The 20,952-nt window shown below is 46.1% G+C and overlaps 1 protein-coding gene across 4 annotated transcripts in view; it reads right to left on the bottom strand.

Annotated features, from left to right (window-relative positions):
- igdcc4 (immunoglobulin superfamily, DCC subclass, member 4) overlaps positions 1-20,952 on the bottom strand; it is a 44,432-nt gene that overhangs the window by 11,898 nt on the left and 11,582 nt on the right. Inside the window, exons 3-12 of one of the 4 annotated variants that reach the window (XM_023819870.2) lie at positions 19,106-19,220; positions 16,632-16,765; positions 10,815-10,943; positions 8,105-8,257; positions 7,307-7,714; positions 6,817-6,981; positions 6,595-6,732; positions 5,385-5,558; positions 4,541-4,744; positions 1,649-1,753 (exon numbers count right to left, since the gene is read on the bottom strand). In XM_023819870.2, the coding sequence (XP_023675638.1) occupies positions 1,649-1,753; positions 4,541-4,744; positions 5,385-5,558; positions 6,595-6,732; positions 6,817-6,981; positions 7,307-7,714; positions 8,105-8,257; positions 10,815-10,943; positions 16,632-16,765; positions 19,106-19,220 (1,725 nt within the window). Of the gene's footprint in view, positions 1-1,648; positions 1,754-4,540; positions 4,745-5,384; positions 5,559-6,594; positions 6,733-6,816; positions 6,982-7,306; positions 7,715-8,104; positions 8,258-10,814; positions 10,944-16,631; positions 16,766-19,105; positions 19,248-20,952 lie in introns of all 4 variants that reach the window. The other 3 variants (XM_023819868.2, XM_023819869.2, XM_023819872.2) reach the window with 3 other exon arrangements.

The raw sequence follows: 20,952 nt of genomic DNA, 5'->3' as shown, positions 1-20,952 counted from the left end.
CGTGGCACACGGGAGGAGCAGATGAGTGGGGCAGGACATACTGCACTTTTAATCAGATTTTTTAGATTTTCTAAGCAATTTTTATTGAAATGTTTTTTTTTTTCATCTCTATTTTGCTTTTTTTGTCTTGGTTTAACTTTTACAAATCTTGTTTTTATAAAGCACATTAAATAACCCCTGTGCATGATAATAAAAATTTGCCTTGCCTTACCATAAGGAGACCGAGAAACGTTCTCCATAAGACCACACGAACAACTAAAAACTGTATGCTGGAAACTAAGACATTCACAAGGTAACTCCATGAAAAGCTCTGTAAAAGTAGACATGTGTTTATTTTATGATAAGATAACGTGAGCAAACTGGCTAGTAGTTGCCTTTTAACTGAAAAAATTCACTCCAGTCATCAGAGAAAAAAGTTAGTAACGCACTACATCAAAACATTTACATTGCAATAATGTATGGCATGAAATAAACTTGTAACTATATCATTCAGTAATACAAATAATAAAACAACATACCGTTCACATTGGCCTCAAGAACTAAGTTAGCGCTTGATTCCCCTGCACTTCCTGTTGTGGCTGAGCGTGCACCTGACGTCAGTGGCTGAAAGTGCACGTTCTGCAGCCAGACCCTTCTCAAACTTTGTTTGCCTAGCTGCAGTGACCACGCAATGGGATTTGTAGTTTTATTACCACGCAGACACCGGTGCAGACCAGAAAACACAACCAACGGATTAGTTTTACAGTGTTTTACTATTTTATTTTCTGCGGACTACGCTTTTTGGGAATGGACGGAGGTAAGAATTTTAAGACTTGGGTAAATGAAATTTAAGACCTAGGATGAAAATCTGGGCATTTTAAAGACATTTTAAGGCCTTAAATTTAACTTTCTGAATTTTAGACTTTTTAAGACCCCGCGGGAACCCTGAATTAAAGACTGTATAGCTTATTTTGGCTAAAAAGTCTTAGTCTTATATTGTGCCCTAGGATACAGAAGTTGTGACAATACGGACATCCAATCGTGAAAATTAAACACTGTCAAAGGAGACAAAATATTGCTTTAGCAAACACAAGATTTAGGTTCCTGTTAAGCCCTGAAGACTTCAGTGTGATCAAATGTCTAGAGGTGTAAAGATCAGGTCCAGAAGGTATAAATCCAGGTTTTGTTTCAACCAACCAGTTGAGTACTCTGTGACTGTGACTATGCATATTCAACTGGTTGGCTGAAACAAAAACCTTGATCTGGATTTGTATTTTCTGGACCTGAACTTTCCACCTCTGCAAATGTTTATTCTGAACACAAGAGGACGGGTCACAAAAGCTGGAGAATTTCTACATGGAATACTGTTACAGGCGGCCGGCTGCTCCCTGTTATAGGAGATAGTCCACTCAGGAGGTGGGTGTGACCGCTGATTTCAGGGCATCATTTATGTTTTACTGGTGTGATTTTCATCATAAGAAGCATATATTATGCATGATTCTGTGTCTTTTGTGTTACTTAGTTGAGTTAAGCTTATTTTTAAATAATCTGTGCTAAAATACACTGTTCCACAATGTCTTTCGTCATACATACACACAAACACACATTTACGCATGAATGCATGAGCACACACACACACACACACACACACACACAAGCAAAGCCTTACCTCCTGTGGTGGGCACTCTCTCAGTCCTGCCCTTCCACACTGCTGCATAGCCTTCAGTATGTTTGTTGTAAGCCCACACCTCCACTTCATACATGTGGTCTGGGACTGGGAAACAGAGACAAGAGGGGCAGAGAGGAAACCACCAAAATTACAGAAGGTACTCAAGTCAGCATGTAGAACAGAACCGAGAAAAGTATAGCGCTACGCTATCCAGTCTCAGCCAATGGCCTGTGTTCTGTGAGCAGGAGCAAACCCAGATATCAGAATTCAGACTCACACATGTCATTTTGGGTTGTTTTCTTCATGGCGGCCTCTCTGGCCTACAGGTACAAATCTACCCAAATACAGCCAACCAAGTGATTGATCACATATGTTTTGGCAGTGGGATGTCACTCCGTAGGTTAGGATTCAATGTCCACAATAGAAAGGTCACGGGTTCAAATCTTGGCACTTAACCCCAACTACACCCGGGATTGGCTAACCCTGCCATCTCAGCTGAATGCTGCTTTGGACGAAAACATCTGCCAAATAGCTATTATGTAAATATATTATGGGAAATTGCACTCTACCTCTCAACAGTATTATGCTAAGATATACAGTGTGTGCATAATTATTAGATAAATCCATATTCTGATAATATACAATTTCCAAGAACATCTTTCCAACTGCAAATTATATCAGTCAAAATATTCACTGGCTAGAATAATTTTCAGGTGCTGAAACTGCTTGACTGACCATGTGTGAGACATACCGGTACCTTATATTCAGGTGGCATATTCATTAGGCAGCTTTTCACCACAGGTAAAATGGGCCAAAAAGGAGATTTAATGGACTCTGAAACTGCTGTAACACAAGGTGTGAAGTATTCCAAGGCATTGCCGAGATCAGAAAGGCTGAAACACAACCCCCATTAAATAAGACACATAATCAGGCACCAAGAAAGGACCAAGAAATACCTTAAAACAGCGTTCTTCAGCCAGTGTTGTGAGGTACACTAGTGTGCCATTACAATTAGCCAGGTGCGCGTGTGGCCTGTATATCAATATAGAAACTAAATCGAATAAGCTTATGTACCAATAATTTTATGAATGTACTTTAAGTAGCTTAGGGGAAGAAAAAGCTTTATGTATAACTGACTTTTTATTCAACTGTTCAATAGGCTTTAACTACATTCGCCACGTGAAAAAAATATCAGCAGAGAATAACCGTACGTTCACACCGTGGGCGGCCAGAGCGTCAAAGTGACCGGGAGCCATTCATTCTTTATGGGAGGGTGGATTGCCAGGCGGTGAGGAGCGGCAAGGAGCGGCGCGGTGAGGCGCATTGTGATTTGGCTGGCGAGAGCATTAAAATAAAGTTGAAGCCTGGTCATATGTGTTATAAAAGATCTTTCAGTACTGAGATATACCTGGGCAAATACTTTTCTTTTCAAGGGCAAAGGTTTCAGTCTGTAATGCATTATATTAGTTGCCATATGATAACATTTGGGCTTTGAATCATAGCCACTGAAATAAAAATTTTGTGAAAAAGTAAAAAGAGCAAAGTAGTCTAGGACAGAGTTCAATACCCAGACAACCCAACATAAAACTATATAAATAACACTTATTCTAAGTTTCAAATAATATATCCATTATCTAGGCTATTGAACGTGCATTGTTACCTACATGCTTTAATTTTACTTTCATGTATTTTTTACTAGCATGTTTCACCGATATCATTAAAGCGTGTTTGATACAGGGACAAAAGTTTAAAAATGAGGCATAGACCAAGATTGGCACCATAGAATGCAAAATAATGCAAATCATTAGTAACTTTAACATTACTTATTTATAGCAGTAGTGTTTGTCATGACGTAATTACATGCGCTTTGACAAATTATATCCTATCGGCAGTCGACACAATGATAACCTGCAAGTTCATTTGATTTGTATGCCGCTTTAATAAGTTTGCAAGACCTGGCATTGTGAACAACCTTGTCCCCGCCTACTCGGTCTAGGTCAGAGAGCGTCCGCAGTGTCCCTGATGCTCTCGCCGCCCGTGGTGTGAATGCACGGTCAGACTGCCCTACAACAGACACCCATTCGCGTACTTTTGTTCGACAATTTGCAAACTGCCCCGACGTCAAAAGACAAGATCATGGACAGATTTTTGAAAAGGAAAATTTGACAAAATATACTTAATCCTAAGTCTGAAGATTCACATTGAAGGTAAAAGCTGGTTAGTACGTGTTAACCAATAGTGTGCCCTGGATAAATGACCTTATGAGAAGTGTGCCTTGACAGAAACAACACTGGGAAACAACGCCTTAAAGACTGACTTCTCAAAGGTATTATGGACAGATAAAATCACAGTGACTCTTGATTGCTGAATCGTTCATAGACATGGGGCACCAGTTCCAGTCTGGTGCTGTAATTTGGGGGAGGACTAACAATGCAGGTTACTGTAATCAGTCTTGAGCTAGTTGAATCATTTTGAGTGGAAGATGGACTGAAAATGGGGTCGACAAAATACTACAAGTTTATGTAAGACACTTCCATCAAGTAAAGAAAGAATCCAGCAGTATTCAGATGACTGAATAATGGCTCGATCCCCTTGCTGTCTTGATTGAAATAGTACTGAGGACTTGTTAGGTTGCAAAATAAGTTAAGATCTGTTGCTTAACAATTAAAAAATCTGTTGCTTAACAATTGTGCAAATTTGTTTTTGAATGAATTATTTTCTCCGGAAAGATAGAAATCTCACTTTTTCATTGTATGAAATTCAGTTTTTATGAAAAGCAAAATTTAGGATTGACTGATCACATAACAGAAGTAATCCAGTGAAGCCACTCTTGCCTAATAATTACGCACACACTGTATAGTTCAGCCTTTGCTCGCTGGTGACACCACCTACCCAGGCCTGTTATTTCATAATGTTTATTTCTCTTCCTGAGCTTGATGGGCTGGATCGCTGGTCTGTCCTCTTTGGGCACAGGCTCCAGCTCCCGGTACTGCAGCTTATATCCAGATATCTGCGAGGAGTTGGGCGGAGGCTGCCATGCGACGTGCAGCGAGTACATTCTGGCCCTTACTTTCAGCTCAGTGGGAGCGAAGAGCACTAAAAATAAACATAAGCAAACAAGGCGATGTAAGGGAACATTGCATATACACTTTTATTACCTGCACACTTCCATACAACATGCCATCTTCAAATGTAATGCCGGATATGCAACATATTTAAACACTCTGTGAGCCTTAGTTTCTTCAGATACGGTCAACCTGAGATCTGTGCAGTCATGTACTTGCACCATACCCCATTCTTTTGATTATTTTAATTTTCTCTATATGGTACGTACATTCCACCCATCTCCCATGTGCCAAATGCCCTTATTCAGACCATCTCAGCCAATCACAGGACAGCAGGCTGGGCATCCCTTGGTTGGGCGGCTGCCAGCCGATCACAGTTCGCTTAGACCATAGGTAAGACACAAAAGTGCCAGGGGCAGGATTTGAACTTGCAAACCTGGCCAGGGGTCAGTTCTGTTACTGAGCCACCATGCTACCTCAGTTTTTCCATCCATCCATCCATCTATCCCAAAATGCCTTAAATTTGGTCTGAGATAAATATAAATCAACTATCACATTCCCCTGTCCAAAAAGCATTTAGTGTGTTACTGTGGGAAATACGTTATCTGGGTTCCATATCACGACGGACTCTGCGTCAGGGCCATGCTCAGTGAGCGGGGGGGGCTTCTCACCGCTGGTCAGGTTCTGCTGCTCGGGGGTGCGGTGCAGAGTCCAGTCGGAGGGCAAGCCAAAGCCAGTGCTGGTCCCGGCTGCCATGCGGAGCTGATAAGGCCAGCTGGGGAGCAGCCCCTGCAGGGTGACTTGGGTGTCATTCCCCCCCACCTCCACTGAGGACACCTGGTCTGCTGTGACACACACAGAAGCCATGCGTGAAGCAGGTGGCCGCATGCACACCGGGCAGGTGACAGCATGTGACTGCAGAGAAGCGCACGCTGGGCCGTGGATTCCTGAAGGGTCAGATACATGTCTGGCAACATCCTACAGGAAAATGAGACCCACCTTTTATGGAACTGAAGAATCCCACAGAGGGCAGGCAGGAGTCGCACCACTCGTCATAACCCGCAATTTCAAGTATCTATCTCTCTTCAGTGAGTCTAACAGTACTGCCATTACTGTAATAAATAAGGCTAACACAGCAATATTATCTATTACACTATTATATTGACAACAGCCCCAAAGCAAACACCTTCTGTATTAACTCATTCCCATTATTTCTTAAATAGCATCAAATTTCAAACTTATTGCAAGTCACTAAAAGGTCTTTGAAATATAAGCAGTGTGTTTATTGTTTTTCTGCAGAAATGGAAATTTAAATTCCAAACAACAATTAAAATAAACTTTTTCCTATAACCATCTTCACCCCTGTACCTATGCAAACTCAAATCCAGCACTCACACACACACACGCACACATACACAATTTATTTATATCTTTATGGGGACTCACCATTCATTTCTATGGGGAAAACTCTAATCCCAGCATGACAACCTTAACCCCTACCCAGCCCTAACCTTAACCATAAGTAACCAAACTAAATACAAGACTTTTGGCATTTTTAGCTTTTTGATTGCAGTCACATATTTTTATAAAACTGAGTTTCCCCTTGTAGGGACCATTTGGTCTCAACAATGTAATATATACATAACCCACAAACATGCACAGACACACAGATACAGACACACACACACACACACACACACACACACAGATACACCGTCAACTGGTAACTACACACCAATTACACACCAAAATGCAGGGCATTTCCTCACATTCATTATGAGAAATCAATCAACACATCTAAACAGTGCCGTAAGACATCCTAGAAAATAGAAAGGAAGGCTACAGTCCCGAGTGGGCAGAAGGCCAGTAGGGGACGCACACCTTGGTCCAGGGGGCTGTAGTCGATGCGGTACCGGGTAACGGTGCCGTGGCTGTGCTGGGGAGATAGTGGCAGCCACATGACGCGGATCTCGGTGGGGGTGGTGCTGAGCAGGGACAGCTGCGGGGCCGTGCTAGGCACTGAGACACAGAGCGTGGCATTCAGGAACGGGCACAGCCGCCACCCGCAAGCGCAGGTCAAACTGCCTCTTCCTCGTCACTCACCACCTTCCGGCATTGCCACGGTAACAGGCTTGGAAGGCTGACTGGCCCCCATGGGGGAGTAGGCCACCACGTAGAAGGTGTAGGACGTGTGTGGCAGCAGGTCCTTCACCAGGTAGTCTGTGGTGTCATTGTTCACAGCAAACTGGTATTCCACAATCCCAGCTCCTGGAGGGTTAAACACACCAATAAAAATAGAAAATTAAGACACGTCCATGAATACTTCTGCTGTGTTTATATTATGAGAAACAGATAGCATGTGGGCTTATATGCTTAATGTCTCTGCTTGGCTCTGGTATTGCTTTCCCGTGGTTAGGCAGTAGTTTGTTTTTCAGTCTCAGAACCTTGGGGAAGTGTGCTGATACCGTACTCTTCACTTTCATATGGTTAGTACATATCACCGATCAGCTTTCTGGTTAAATAAACAGGATCCCCAGCAGCTTAGGTATGCGGCAGCTGCACGCTGCCCCCTGCAGGCTCAGCTGTTGCTCACCCGCTTGCTGGTAGTGTACAGAGAATCCGATGATCTGGTCACTGTTGTGTTCGGGTCGTTCCCAGATCAGCAGCACGGCAGTGCTGGACTGTGGCGACGCGGACCTCAGCCGCGGGGCACTGGGGAGCCCCTCGCGCACTATTACAGACAGCCTGGTGGTAGCGCAGGCCGTGCCAAGGTCGTTGGTGGAAATGCACTGGTAGTATCCTGCGTCGGCCACTCCCAGCTGGTTTATGAGCAGGACGCCGGGGCTCGGGGTCTTCACGCGGCCGTTGGGCTGCACTGGCTCGCCGTCCTTTAGCCATCGCAGAGTTGGGGCTGGCTCCCCTGAGCTGTTGCAGACTAAGCGCGCAGTATTGCCTCGGGACAGGGACACCATCTCCGGCGACTGCAAAATCATTGGAGGAGCTGGGGGGGGGGGGGGGGGGTAGGGGCAGCATGACAGCTGAAATAACAAGCTCGGCTCCCCGGGTTACGGTGGGGTTACGTTCTGACAAAACTATCGTATGGTGAAAATAGCGTAAGGCAGAAAACGCATTGTAATACAGCACACATAACCTAACAAACATCATAGCCTAGCATATAGCCTGCCTCAAACATGCTTACTAGCCTACAATTGGGCGGAATCATTAACACAAAGCCTAATTTATATAATAGTGTTGAATATATCATGAAATTTATTGAATAATGAACTGAATGTGAAAAACGTTTCTCCATCATAAACTTGAAATATTGTAAGATGGACAATCATAACCTGGGGAGACAGTGACCGTGTGCTGGGGGGGCGGGGTTACTCACACAGCACCCGCAGCTCCGCGGACGCGATGACAAACTCCCGTGTCTTTGGCTTGTTGGCGCGGCACACATATATGCCAGCATGGTGACTCCGAGTGTCTGGGATAAGGAGGTTCGTTTCCAAGACAACAGCATCTGTGGAAATGGGCTTTCCATCTGTGCAAAATGGGCCACAAGGCGGGTAATGATCAATTTTTCCATTTTTAAACATAAACACATCTATTTTTTCAGAGTAATTAAAAGCTGTAAAAATAAAAACATTTAGGAGAAAAGTAACCAAATACAGTTCATGTGACATTTTGGCTTTATTCCAAAAAGAAGCGACAGTGATAAATTATCCATTTGCACGAATGCTTGATAAACTTGATGTGGATTATTCTGCTTCCATGGCTAAATGTTCTATTTTATAGACAAAAAGTTGTGCTTGATTAACAGTATATTTTTACTTTAGTTCTCCCAGTCAACATGCTTTGTTACCCATAGTGGGCTGCAGTGGCGTAGGAGAGAGTTTGATATTTGGTGGGACACAACTTAATTTAGATTCATAGGTAAATGAGTGTAAATGAAGTCAAATGAAATATTCAGTGGTACACGCCCCCCCTGTGTTTCCTACGGCCCATATGGCTGGTATTCTCATTTACAGATGTGAGTTTACAATCATCCCAAAAATGTTTTAGCAAAATTAATTGTTTATAAAATGATGCTAAGAAGGAGGCTGTTAAATGGCTGGTAACTGCCGGCAATTAAAAAAAAAAATCACCTGTTGATAAAGTACACAAAGTTTGTGAACAGTTTTCATTGTCTTTCTTTCGCGGCAAATACTGGAGCTAAGAATTGTTTTTGGCGGGGTATCAATCATCCAAACCACCAGATGTCTCTTCTTGACGCAATGTACAATGGTTGTCTGGAAATCACTGCAGAGAACTATCAAGCAGCTATCTGCCAAGCCAGGAGATTCTGTCACTACTACATTGCGAGGGGATCATAAACTATAATGGTGATGAGAGTCTGTAGCCTAATAAAAAAGAATGAAACAATGGATTCGTTTTTCGTATAGAGTAATTTAGCTATGCTTTTTAACAGTCTCTCCACACTATTTTTGCATAGCTTTAAGTTTTATTTACATTTTTTTCAATTACAGATTTTTTTTTTTGCTACCACAGCATATGCACCTACAGGTAGCCCTGCATAATGTGCAATGCAAATATCAACATTACATGCTATGCACATGCTATTGTCATATCGTAAGGACCGCAATAGTCAACTGCGTTGAGACTGGGCTTGGGGGGTATCTAATTTTTCGTATTGTCTGGACATTATACCATGGTAGATGGTATTTTTAAAAGCAATGCTATTCCATAGTTCGAAATCTTGCCAATAAAATGAGCAATATGTGAACTGCAATTTGCAATTTTGATGGTTGTACCATTTCGAGATTATCTAGTATATGTTAAAAATAATCAGTGCAAAGTTTGCTGCTGCTCTTGAATGAGCTCTGCAAATGCTCTCTGGACCAATTATAAAAATTTTCATCCTTGCTATCGGACCCACTCATAGATAGTGAGGCATGTTTGTGAGAATTAAAAAAAAAAACAAGACTAAGGGGGACAAAAATGAACAGGAAGAGGACACCAAAAGGCATCTTCTGCTGCATCGAAATATTTTGGATTCCATAGAGATAATGTTGAGCAAAAATGAAGTGTTTTGTTGGCACCGCTGTGTGCTGGCCCAATCTGAGGCCACACCACCAACTTATCTGACAGACTCTATTGGTAGATAACAAATTTTCATTTTTTTTCTTTAATAACAATATTTATTGCAAAAAAAATTCACATTGCAATATTTGAAATCCTAATACTGTGCAATTCAGCCTACAGGCCTACAGTCAGTACCAAAACTGTTTGTAAAACATCCATAGATTTTAAGCACAACTGTAATTTCTCCAGTATGTGAGCCTGATAGTCAAGTGGCTGTCAGATCGATGGGTAGATGTAATTTTTCCATGTCTTCTACACAATACAATACACGCTAAATGTTTCCAGAGAAGACACAATGGCTATTTTGTTTGACAGGAAATGGTCAAGTCAATTGATCAATTGTTCACAACAAAGACTAATTAATTCGATAGACTGGCATTGATGGTTGAAGTTGAATTATATGGAGGTGCCATGTACCAGTTGGAAAAGTACCATCCTTAGATAACAGATGGATCTATCTTGATGTATCCTGTTGATTCCAAAGCCTGCCATTCAGGCTGATTGACACTATTTTGGCAGTAATCTCATTCTGGAAAACGTTATGGTATTGGCTGCAATGTTGAAGCCTGGAGTTTCCCCCCAGGCTGGACAGGTTTCTTCCACATATTCCAGCTTCCCCCAAGTAAGCTGGTTTCCATAGACCATCATTGTGTGTTTGGGTGTCTTTTGCCCTGGCTGACCTGACCTTGAATATGGGGCAATCTTTTACTGAGAAGGAAGGAGGTATGCAGAGTGCAGGATGGAAAATTAAATGCACACACTTTATGAGATGTCAGCATAGAAAACAGTTTAACAGAACAGCATAATGCAAGTGGAGCTGGCAAAATGAATGAATGACAGGGTGGTTAAATAGAGTATCCTCATTACATGATGGTTAATGAGAGCTCACAAATGGTGTTTGTGACGTTCTGGTCTTCAGTAGTGGTAGGGTGAGTTTGGGGTGGGGGGTGACTTACCCTGTCTGCTCCAGGATACCAGGGGCTTAGGGTGTCCCTGGGCCATGCACTCCATTACAGTGGGATGGCCTGACACCACTGTGGTGTTCCGGGGGGGCACATGAATCACCACCTGAGTAGGTGCTGGGCCTACAGGCATATGAAAAACACAAAATTATTTTCTCACAGTGACCAGCAGAGGACAGTGGTGTACATAAGACCCCTGCTTAGGAGATTAAGAGGGCGGAAAAAACGTCCATTATTTAAGCAGTTTCATTTACATAGCACCTTTCACAACAGAATTTCGTCAAAGCACTTCAAATAGGTGTGTTGTGATAGATCCCCACATTATTAAGGCAAGGAATAGGGAAGACAAAGCAATGCAAGAAAGGATGTCAGGTGACAACGGAAGAGGGCAACAAAAAACTAGGGAGCATGGGCATGCTAACATTTAGGGAAAAAAAATACGTTAAAACTAATGTCTAGAAAACATAAAAAAATACTCCATGTTTACATCCATCCTGTCGACCAACTTGCCAATCAACTCATCCATACATCTGTCAGTAATTATAGTTGGGGTGGAATTATGACATGCAAGAGTGGCACCATGAAATTTCAGACCTACATAAATACTCACCTAAAGGATTATTAGGAACACCATACTAATACGGTGTTTGACCCCCTTTCGCCTTCAGAACTGCATTAATTCTACGTGGCATTGATTCAACAAGGTGCTGAAAGCATTCTTTAGAAATGTTGGCCCATATTGATAGGATAGCATCTTGCAGTTGATGGAGATTTGTGGGATGCACATCCAGGGCACGAAGCTCCCGTTCCACCACATCCCAAAGATGCTCTATTGGGTTGAGATCTGGTGACTGTGGGGGCCATTTTAGTACAGTGAACTCATTGTCATGTTCAAGAAACCAATTTGAAATGATTCGAGCTTTGTGACATGGTGCATTATCCTGCTGGAAGTAGCCATCAGAGGATGGGTACATGGTGGTCATAAAGGGATGGACATGGTCAGAAACAATGCTCAGGTAGGCCGTGGCATTTAAACGATGCCCAATTGGCACTAAGGGGCCTAAAGTGTGCCAAGAAAACACCCCCCACACCATTACACCACCACCACCAGCCTGCACAGTGGTAACAAGACATGATGGATCCATGTTCTCATTCTGTTTACGCCCAAATTCTGACTCTACCATTTGAATGTCTCAACAGAAATCGAGACTCATCAGACCAGGCAACATTTTTCCAGTCTTCAACTGTCCAATTTTGGTGAGCTCGTGCAAATTGTAGCCATCCATCCATCCATCCATCATCTTCCGCTTGTCCGGGGTTCGGGTCGCAGGGGTAGCAGCTTCAGTAGAGGCACCCAGGCCTCCCTCTCCCCAGCTAACCCCACCAGCTCCTCGGGGGGGACACCGAGGCGTTCCCAGGCCAGCCGAGAGATATAATCTGGGCCTGCCTCGGGGCCTCCTCCCTGTAGGACAGGCACGGAAAACCTCTCCGGGTAGCCGCCCAGGAGGCATCCGCACCAGATGTCCAAACCACCTCAACTGGCTCCTTTCGACGTGAAGAAGCAGCGGTTCTACTCCGAGGCCCTCCCGGATATCCGAACTTCTCACCCTATCCCTAAGGGAGAGCCCAGACACCCTGCGGAGAAACCTCATTTCGGCCGCTTGTATTCGCGATCTCGTTCTTTCGGTCATTACCCATAGCTCATGACCATAGGTGAGGGTAGGGACAAAGATGGACCAATAGATCGAGAGTTTGGCTTTTTGGCTCAGTTCTTTCTTAGCCACGACGGACCGGTTAAGCGCCTGCAGAACTGCAGACGCCGCTCCGATCCGTCTATCCAACTCCCGATCCCGCCTACCCTCACTCGTGAACAAGACCCCGAGATACTTAAACTCCTCCACTTGAGGCAGTACGTCTTCCCCAACCCGAAGAGGGCAAACCACCCGTTTCCGGCTGAGAACCATGGTCTCGGACTTGGAGGTGCTAATCCTCATCCCTGCCGCTTCGCACTCGGCTGCGAACCGCCCCAGTGCCTGCTGGAGATCCCCAGCAGATGAAGCCAACAGGACGACATCGTCTGCAAAAAGCAGCGAGGCAATCCTGAGGTCACCAAACTGGACACCCTCAACGCCTTGGCTGCGCCTAGAAATCCTGTCCATAAATATGATAAACAGGACCGATGACAAAGGGTAGCCCTGGCGGAGCCCAACACGCACCTGGAACACGTCCGACTTATTGCCGGCAATGCGGACCAAGCTTCTGCTCCGTTCGTACAGGGACCGGATCGCCCACAACAGTGGACCCCGGACCCCATACTCGCGAAGCACCCCCCACAGAGCACCTCGGGGAACCCGGTCGTAAGCCTTTTCCAAATCCACAAAACACATGTAGACTGGATAGGCAAACTCCCAGGCCCCCTCCAGTACCCCTGCAAGGGTATAAAGCTGGTCCAGTGTTCCACGACCAGGACGAAAACCGCATTGTTCCTCCTGAATCCGAGATTCGACTATCGATCTCACCCTCCTCTCCAGTACCCTGGAATAGACCTTCCCAGGGAGGCTGAGAAGTGTGATCCCCCTGTAGTTGGAACACACCCTCCGGTCCCCTTTCTTAAATAAGGGGACCACCACCCCGGTCTGCCAATTCAGCGGCACTGTCCCTGACCTCCACGCACTGTTGAGAAGGCGTGTCAGCCACGACAGCCCCACAACATCTAGAGCCTTCAGGTACTCCGGGCGGATCTCGTCCACCCCCGGGGCCCGGCCACCACGGAGTTGTTTAACCGCCGCGGCCACCTCAGCCTCAGTGATGGGCAAGCCCCCCCCAGCACCCTCGGGCTCTACGCCCTCAGATGTCTCAAAGGCAGTATGCGTAGATGTATCGGAGGCAGGGTTGAGGAGGTCCTCAAAGTATTCCTTCCACCTCCGGATGATGTCCCCAGATGAGGTCAACAGCCCCCCCCCCCCCACTATAAATAGTAGGAACCAGGAGCTGCTTCCCCCTCCTGATACTCCGTATGGTTTGCCAGAACCTTTTTGAGGCCGACCGAAAGTCACTTTCCATGGCCTCACCGAACTCCTCCCACGCCCGGGTTTTTGCTTCTGTGACCGCCCGAGCCGCGTTCCGCCTGGCCCGCCGGTACCCGTCAGCTGCCTCCAGAGACCCCCGGGCTAATAATTCCCGGTAAGCCTCCTTCTTCAGCTTCACGGCCCCCCTCACCTCTGGTGTCCACCATCGGGTACGGGGGTTACCGCCACGACAGGCACCGACCACCCTGCAGCCACAGCTCCGTACGGCCGCTTCCACAATGGAGGTCCGGAACAGTGTCCATTCGGACTCAATGTCCCCTACCTCCCCCGGCATGCAGTTGGAATTCTGCCGGAGGCACGAGTTAAAGCTCCAGCGAACAGGAGCCTCTGCCAGACGTTCCCAGCAGACCCTCACTATACGCTTGGGCCTACCAGGTCTGACCGGCTTCCTCCCCCGCCACCTGAGCCAACTCATCACCAGGTGGTGATCAGTTGACAGCTCTGCCTCTCTCTTTACCCGAGTGTCCAAGACAGAGGGCCGCAGATCAGTTGATACGATTATAAAATCGATCATCGACCTGTAGCCCCGGGCATGTTCGTACCATGTCCACTTATGGACACCCTTATGCTCGAACATGGTGTTCGTTATGGACAAACCATGCATTGCACAGAAGTCCAATAACTGAACACCACTCGGATTCAGATCAGGGAGGCCGTTCCTCCCAATCACCCCCTTCCAGGTCACACTGTCATTGCCCACGTGAGCGTTGAAGTCCCCCAGCAAAACGATGGAATCCCCCCGCGGCACACCAAATAGCATACCGCTAAGGGAATCCAAGAAGGCCGGGTACTCCGAACTGACATTCGGCGCATAAGCGCAGATGACAGTCAGAGACCTATCCCCGACCCGAAGGCGCAGGGAAACAGCCCTCTCGTTCACCGGGGTAAACTCCGATGTTAATGCACCGAGCTGTGGGGCCACCAATAGCCCTACCCCAGCCCGGCGTCGCTCACCCGCCGCAACTCCAGAGTAAAAGAGCGTCCAGCCCCTCTCCAGGAGATTGGTTCCAGAACCCAAGCTATGTGTTGAGGTGAGCCCGACTATATCTAGTCGATACCTCTCAACCTCACGCACAAGCTCAGGCTCCTTCCCCACCAGAGAGGTGACATTCCATGTCCCGAAAGCCAGTTTTGTCAGCCGGGGATCGGACCGCCAGGGCCTCCCTTGGCCGCCACCCAATCCACAATGCACCGAACCCCTGACATTCCCCTTGCGGGTGGTGGGCCCACCTGGGCACAGTCCCGCGTGCCTCTTTCGGGCTGTGCCCGGCCGGGCCCCACGGGCCAAGGCCCGGCCACCAGGCGCTCGCCAACGGGCCCCTCCCCCAGGCCTGGCTCCAGGGTGGGGCCCCGGTGACCCTAGTCCGGGCGAGGGAAACGAGACTTTGATATTGTACTTTTTCATAGGGTTCTTTCGGATTGCTCTTTGTCTGGCCCCTCCCCTGGGACCTTTTTGCCTTGGGAGACCCTACCAGGGGCTATTGCCCCCGACAACCTAGCCCCCAGGTTCACGGAGGCACGCAAACGATAAGGTGGCAATCCAAGGAGGAGCAAATTGTAGCCTCTTTTTCCTATTTGTAGTGGAGATGAGTGGTACCCGGTGGGGTCTTCTGCTGTTGTAGCCCATCTGCCTCAAGGTTGTGCGTGTTGTGGCTTCACAAATGCTTTGCTGCATACCTCGGTTGTAACGAGTGGTTATTTCAGTCAAAGTTGCTCTTCTATCAGCTTGAATCAGTCGGCCCATTCTCCTCTGACCTCTAGCATCAACAAGGCATTTTCGCCCACAGGACTGCCGCATACTGGATGTTTTTCCCTTTGCACACCATTCTTTGTAAACCCTAGAAATGGTTGTGCATGAAAATCCCAGTAACTGAGCAGATTGGGAAATACTCAGACCGGCCCGTCTGGCACCAACAACCATACCACGCTCAAAATTGCTTAAGTCACCTTTCTTTCCCATTCTGACATTCAGTTTGGAGTTCAGGAGATTGTCTTGACCAGGACCACACCCCTAAATGCATTGAAGCAACTGCCATGTGATTGGTTGATTAGATAATTGCATTAATGAGAAATTGAACAGGTGTTCCTAATAATCCTTTAGGTAAGTGTATATCAAACATATAAATGAAATGGGAAGCTGTAAGTAGTTAGTAGTTCCACAACACATTAATCAAGGCAAGGAGACGGTGATTTTAATACATTGATTGTCGGGGAAGGGGAAGACAACTCTTTGCCCGATTTTTCATTTCTTAAGAACAGGCAGAAAATCGGGATAATAAGTGTCAGTTTTTTTTAGATCAGTTTTCCTTGCAGAAAAAAACAAAGGCATAAAAGGTAGAGAAAGGGCTTTCTTTGAAGCCTGCTCTGTTCCATTATTAGTGAGAGAAGCTTATTAAAATGCTCTGAAACTCAGCAGCAGACAAGATATAATCAGACAGCTGAGCTGGACATTATTACTGCTGTAATGAATACAGCGCCATTAATACACAATGGGTCCAGCGAGTCTCTGCGGAGGAGCACAGGCGGCATGATGGGTAACAATGAGCACCAGGGAACCTAGGCAGCACACAAGAGCACACGTGGGTATATACCCAAATCAAGGGAGGGCCCAAATTCACCAGCAGCCACGGCATGCAAGGGCATCACTGCGGCATCACACGGCACGGGCCGACCCGCGGTGGAATCCCCAGGGTACACAGGGCTACAGCAAAAGCATTCATACCACTGGAGATGGTGAGCATGGCGTCCTGGCTGAAGAGCTTGTGTGCTGTGTTGGATGCCACACAGCGGTAACTTCCTACATCCTCCCTTCGCACTCCCAGAATCTGTAGCACGCCGCTGGGCAGGGAAATGTACCTGTTGGCAGAGGAAGTGTGGAACTGGCACTCAGCTGCCACATCAATCATACTGACTCTCAAACACACCACGTCCTGGTATAAATAAAGTCACTGAAAACGTGTACCCATCACACACACGCGCGCGCGCACACACACACACACACACACACACATGCACAGGTTTGTAATTATGACTTTTGAAGACTCTCCATTCATTTCTTTGGGGAAAACTCTAAGCACAACATGATGACCTTAACTTCTACCCAGTCCTAACCTTAACCATAAGTAACCAAACAAAATACAAGACTTTTGGCATTTTTACCTTTTTGACTGCATTCGCAGATCTATGGACTCAAAAAACGGTCCCAGGTTTTTGTTACATTGTGTGGGACATTTGGTCCCCATAAAGTAACATAAGCCTAATCCTCCCACACACACACACACACAGACATACATACATACATACAAACAATTGGGACTTAGAGTTCTCGTTGACTAGCTTTGCTGCAGGGAAGAATTAGCACTGAAAATAAAATTCCCGTTATATATTATAATGAATTATGCCTCCAGGGAGGACATTAATCAACAGGGAGACATAAAAGGGACCAGAACCCCCCCCCCCCCCCCCCAAACACACACATACCCACACACCTCCCTAGGCACACTAACACGACAGAGGCCTGACCTGTAAGTTTCTTTGGAGTGGGGAGTCACATAGGGACAGGGCCATAAAGCTAATATCTCAAACAGCAGATTCATGCCACCAGTGTGGTAATGAGGTAAATTTAGAGCATGGGACAGAAACAAGCACAATCAGAAATTTAACTGTATATATTAATAACACATTAGCAAACGTGTGTGTGCTGGAAAACCCATGAACACATTTACAGCTTCCTGCACGACCTCTCTCAGTGTTCACCACTAATGGCAGAGGGATGTCAGTTCTGCTCAAATTCACACCTCTGCAGCATCGCTATGCAAACATCACTGTGAACTGAATAAAAACTCTGCAGATAAGTGGCTATTCCTGTTGAAAATAATAAAAAGAGAAGGAAAAACATACACTACCAGCGTCTTAGGGCGTCTGATAGGCCACTTTACCTGCAGCCAATTTATGGAGGCACAAAAGCAGCAACAAAATATTTTAAAATAGGAACACTCCCTCTGCAAAAGCCCCAAGACCCAGGGCAAGGCGCCCAGACTATGGTGAATGGTGGCAGTAACGCTACTAAAGACAACAGCAACAAATATGGCTGCTGCTACGACTAAATTAATCAAATTGTAAACATAACAGATGCTTACATGCAAGGTGGAAAGCTCAGGTTCAGAGAGTACAAATCCAGACCAAGATTTTGTTTCAACCAACCAGCTGAGTATGAAGAGTCACAGTCACCGACTACTCACCTGGTTGGTTGAAACAAAATCTTGGTCTGGATTTGTACTCTCTGAACCGGAACTTTCCACCGCTGCTCATATGCATGTTTGCTATTTAGCCTTTCACACATTGGTTGATTGTTCATTGAAGTAATCCAAGTATGACTGCAGCTGCTGACATCCCGGATTGTAAGTGACTTGATGCAGATACAAACATTCCTAAAAAAATGTATATAATAATCACCTAAACCACGCCATTTCATTAAGCGATATTCGAGCGCTTTAGTGGATCGCTAACTGGCACACCGTCCTGCACGCTCTTCTTGTCCCCCCCGTTCCCCAAGTGATTTCTCAGCGGATAAGCTGCACCCTGCCCAAGTCGCCTCAGCAGCTTGGCGACAACAGAGCCCCCCCCCCCAGGGACCCAGTAAGGTGCCTGCAAGCCCAGAGTTAAAAGGGAGGTGGGAATTTCCCCCAAGAAAGGCTGGTAGTATGAGAGATAAAAGAGAGGACAAATGAGAGGGGGAAAAGGAGGAGAAAAGGGATAGAAAAAGAGAAGAGGCAGACAAGGAATAGGAAAAATTTGGCCCTTATTTCCTAACCCTAAGCTGCACACGTTTGAGATGATCAGGAGGCTGCCAGAGCAGAACTGTTGCCCTTATCTCTGAAAGCTAGTCAACCAGGGAGACATCAAATACATTTATACCAACCGCAGACTGTCCTCTCACTTACATCCACATTTATACCACACACAGACTGTCCTGTCACTAAAATTTACAGCAGGCTGTTTACTCAATAACCAGCTTTGTCACAAATCAACACGGAGTTAATGGGTGGCTATCAAAGAGGCTGCCCCGCCCTGAAGATCATAGACATTTGGGGGAAGGTGGTGGAAGACCCCGGGCAAACATCCCAGGTACACATCCCAGGTACACATAAGAGAGCACAAGTAAGCATGCTGGCGGGGGGGAAGGGGCAGCCTCACCTAGGGTGGTTAGGCATGGGCACCTGGTCCCTCTCCCAGGTGATGCTGGGCATGGGCAGGCCGTCTGCATGGCACTCAAATCGAGCGATGCCCCCTGCTGGTACCTCCTGGGGCTCTGGGTGCAGAAGGAAGGATGACAAGCCTGTAAGCCGAGGGAGGCAGAGAAACACAAGAGAGAAGCACAAATGTGACTGATGCAGAACAGGACACATATCTGACAGCACCTGCCAACACCTACAGTGCTAGTAACAGGCCGTGACGGGGGAGCTGACCCTCATCGTGAAATGTTACCTGCTCCTCACATTTTTGTTAAACTCAGTCGGACTAGAACACTAATGTTCATTGGCGCAGGTCACAGGTTATTCAGAGCTGACCCATGCAAAATCCCAAAATGCATACTCTATGTTTTGCAAGGTGTATCGACTTTTGCAAGAAGCCAATACACATTCACAAAGACAAAGAAAGCAGCAGCACAAGCTAGAAACAGGACATCCTGGTGGTATATAAGTTTATATAAACAGCAACACAACAGGGAAGCTTTTCAGCAGAATGTGTATATATGGTCAAACTAAAGCAGGTCTTGTCTATATTTCAAAAGTGAAACTTTGTGAAAGTTCATGAACTTGCTCTAAAGAATACATTTATGATGGAAGCTCCACTGTCCCAACTATCTTCAGCTTTGTGGAAGTATTCTTTGTGTACTGTAAGGGCAATCCTATTGATCAATGTGCTTGGGTTAGTTAATAAACCACCCATGCAAAGCTTACACAGCAGACAGCAGTAATGTAAACACTTGGAGAGATGCCAGTTACAGGTGCCACATGTACTCTGCACAAATGTACGAGTGTCCATATGCTGGCAAAGTGTGTAGAAAGGCAGGAAAAGTGAGGCAGCATGTGTAGATAGATTAAAGCAAAATTCTCCCCAGGAGCACACGTGCCAGCCAAACACATGAAGGTTATTTTGAGGTAACTCCCCCCCTGGCTCTTCTCGGAATGGCTTGGATTTGAACCTGCCTGTGGAACCCGTGAGCCTGAAACACCGTGACCTGATGGACGGCGTAAAGGAGCTGGCCGATCTGGGAAGCCTTTCGTTTGACCGCAGCTATAGCCTGACTTCCATGAGAGTTAGCGAAGAATTGTCGAGGACAGAGGTGATGTTTAAACACCTCACCACAACGTGTCACTCCTCAACAAGTGTCTCTCTCAAGGTCTGTGCCTACGCGTCCTTAATTAACCTTGAAAGGTAAAATCAGCTTGCCCCATGTCTCCAAAACAAATACCCTCCATTCTCTGGGCATTTTTCTGTCAAATTATTTTCCCTTTCCCAGCTTCCCAGCTGCTAACAAGCAACCCTGCTCAAAACCAAACTCCTCTGCTGTTCATGTCAAGCTCTTACACAAGCTAGACATAGAACATAAAATCAGGGTACACAGAGTCTGTCCCTATATACAGGGACAGCTGGCAGAGGTCCGGTCCCTACACACAGTGTACTGAGTTTGCCACAGGGTCATGAATCTCATCAGTGTTACAAGACCCGACTCTTTTTCCCTCCCCCCACCTGGCTGACTTGTCCTGACTGTACTGTGACCTCCAAGAACCTCTCCGTTGCTCAGCAGCCCAAAAGAGATCAGATTTCCTCACTGAAAGACAAGCTTAATGTGAGTGTAGATCTGGGGCATCCCCTACGGTACACAAGACCCCACCCTACTAGCAGAGAATATCATAAACATAATATGCATGTGACAGACCACCAAAGCAGGAAAGTCCAGACAGGGCTCATCACACTTTACACGGCTGATAACAAAATAAAATCTCTGAAAGTACAGGGAAGGAGGGGAATAGCAC

Source organism: Paramormyrops kingsleyae, chromosome 11, assembly GCF_048594095.1.
Source record: "Paramormyrops kingsleyae isolate MSU_618 chromosome 11, PKINGS_0.4, whole genome shotgun sequence".
NCBI classification, from domain to species: domain Eukaryota; kingdom Metazoa; phylum Chordata; class Actinopteri; order Osteoglossiformes; family Mormyridae; genus Paramormyrops; species Paramormyrops kingsleyae.
The sequence above is the reverse complement of the archived record's forward strand: the minus strand, read 5'-3'. Positions and strand labels throughout refer to the sequence as shown.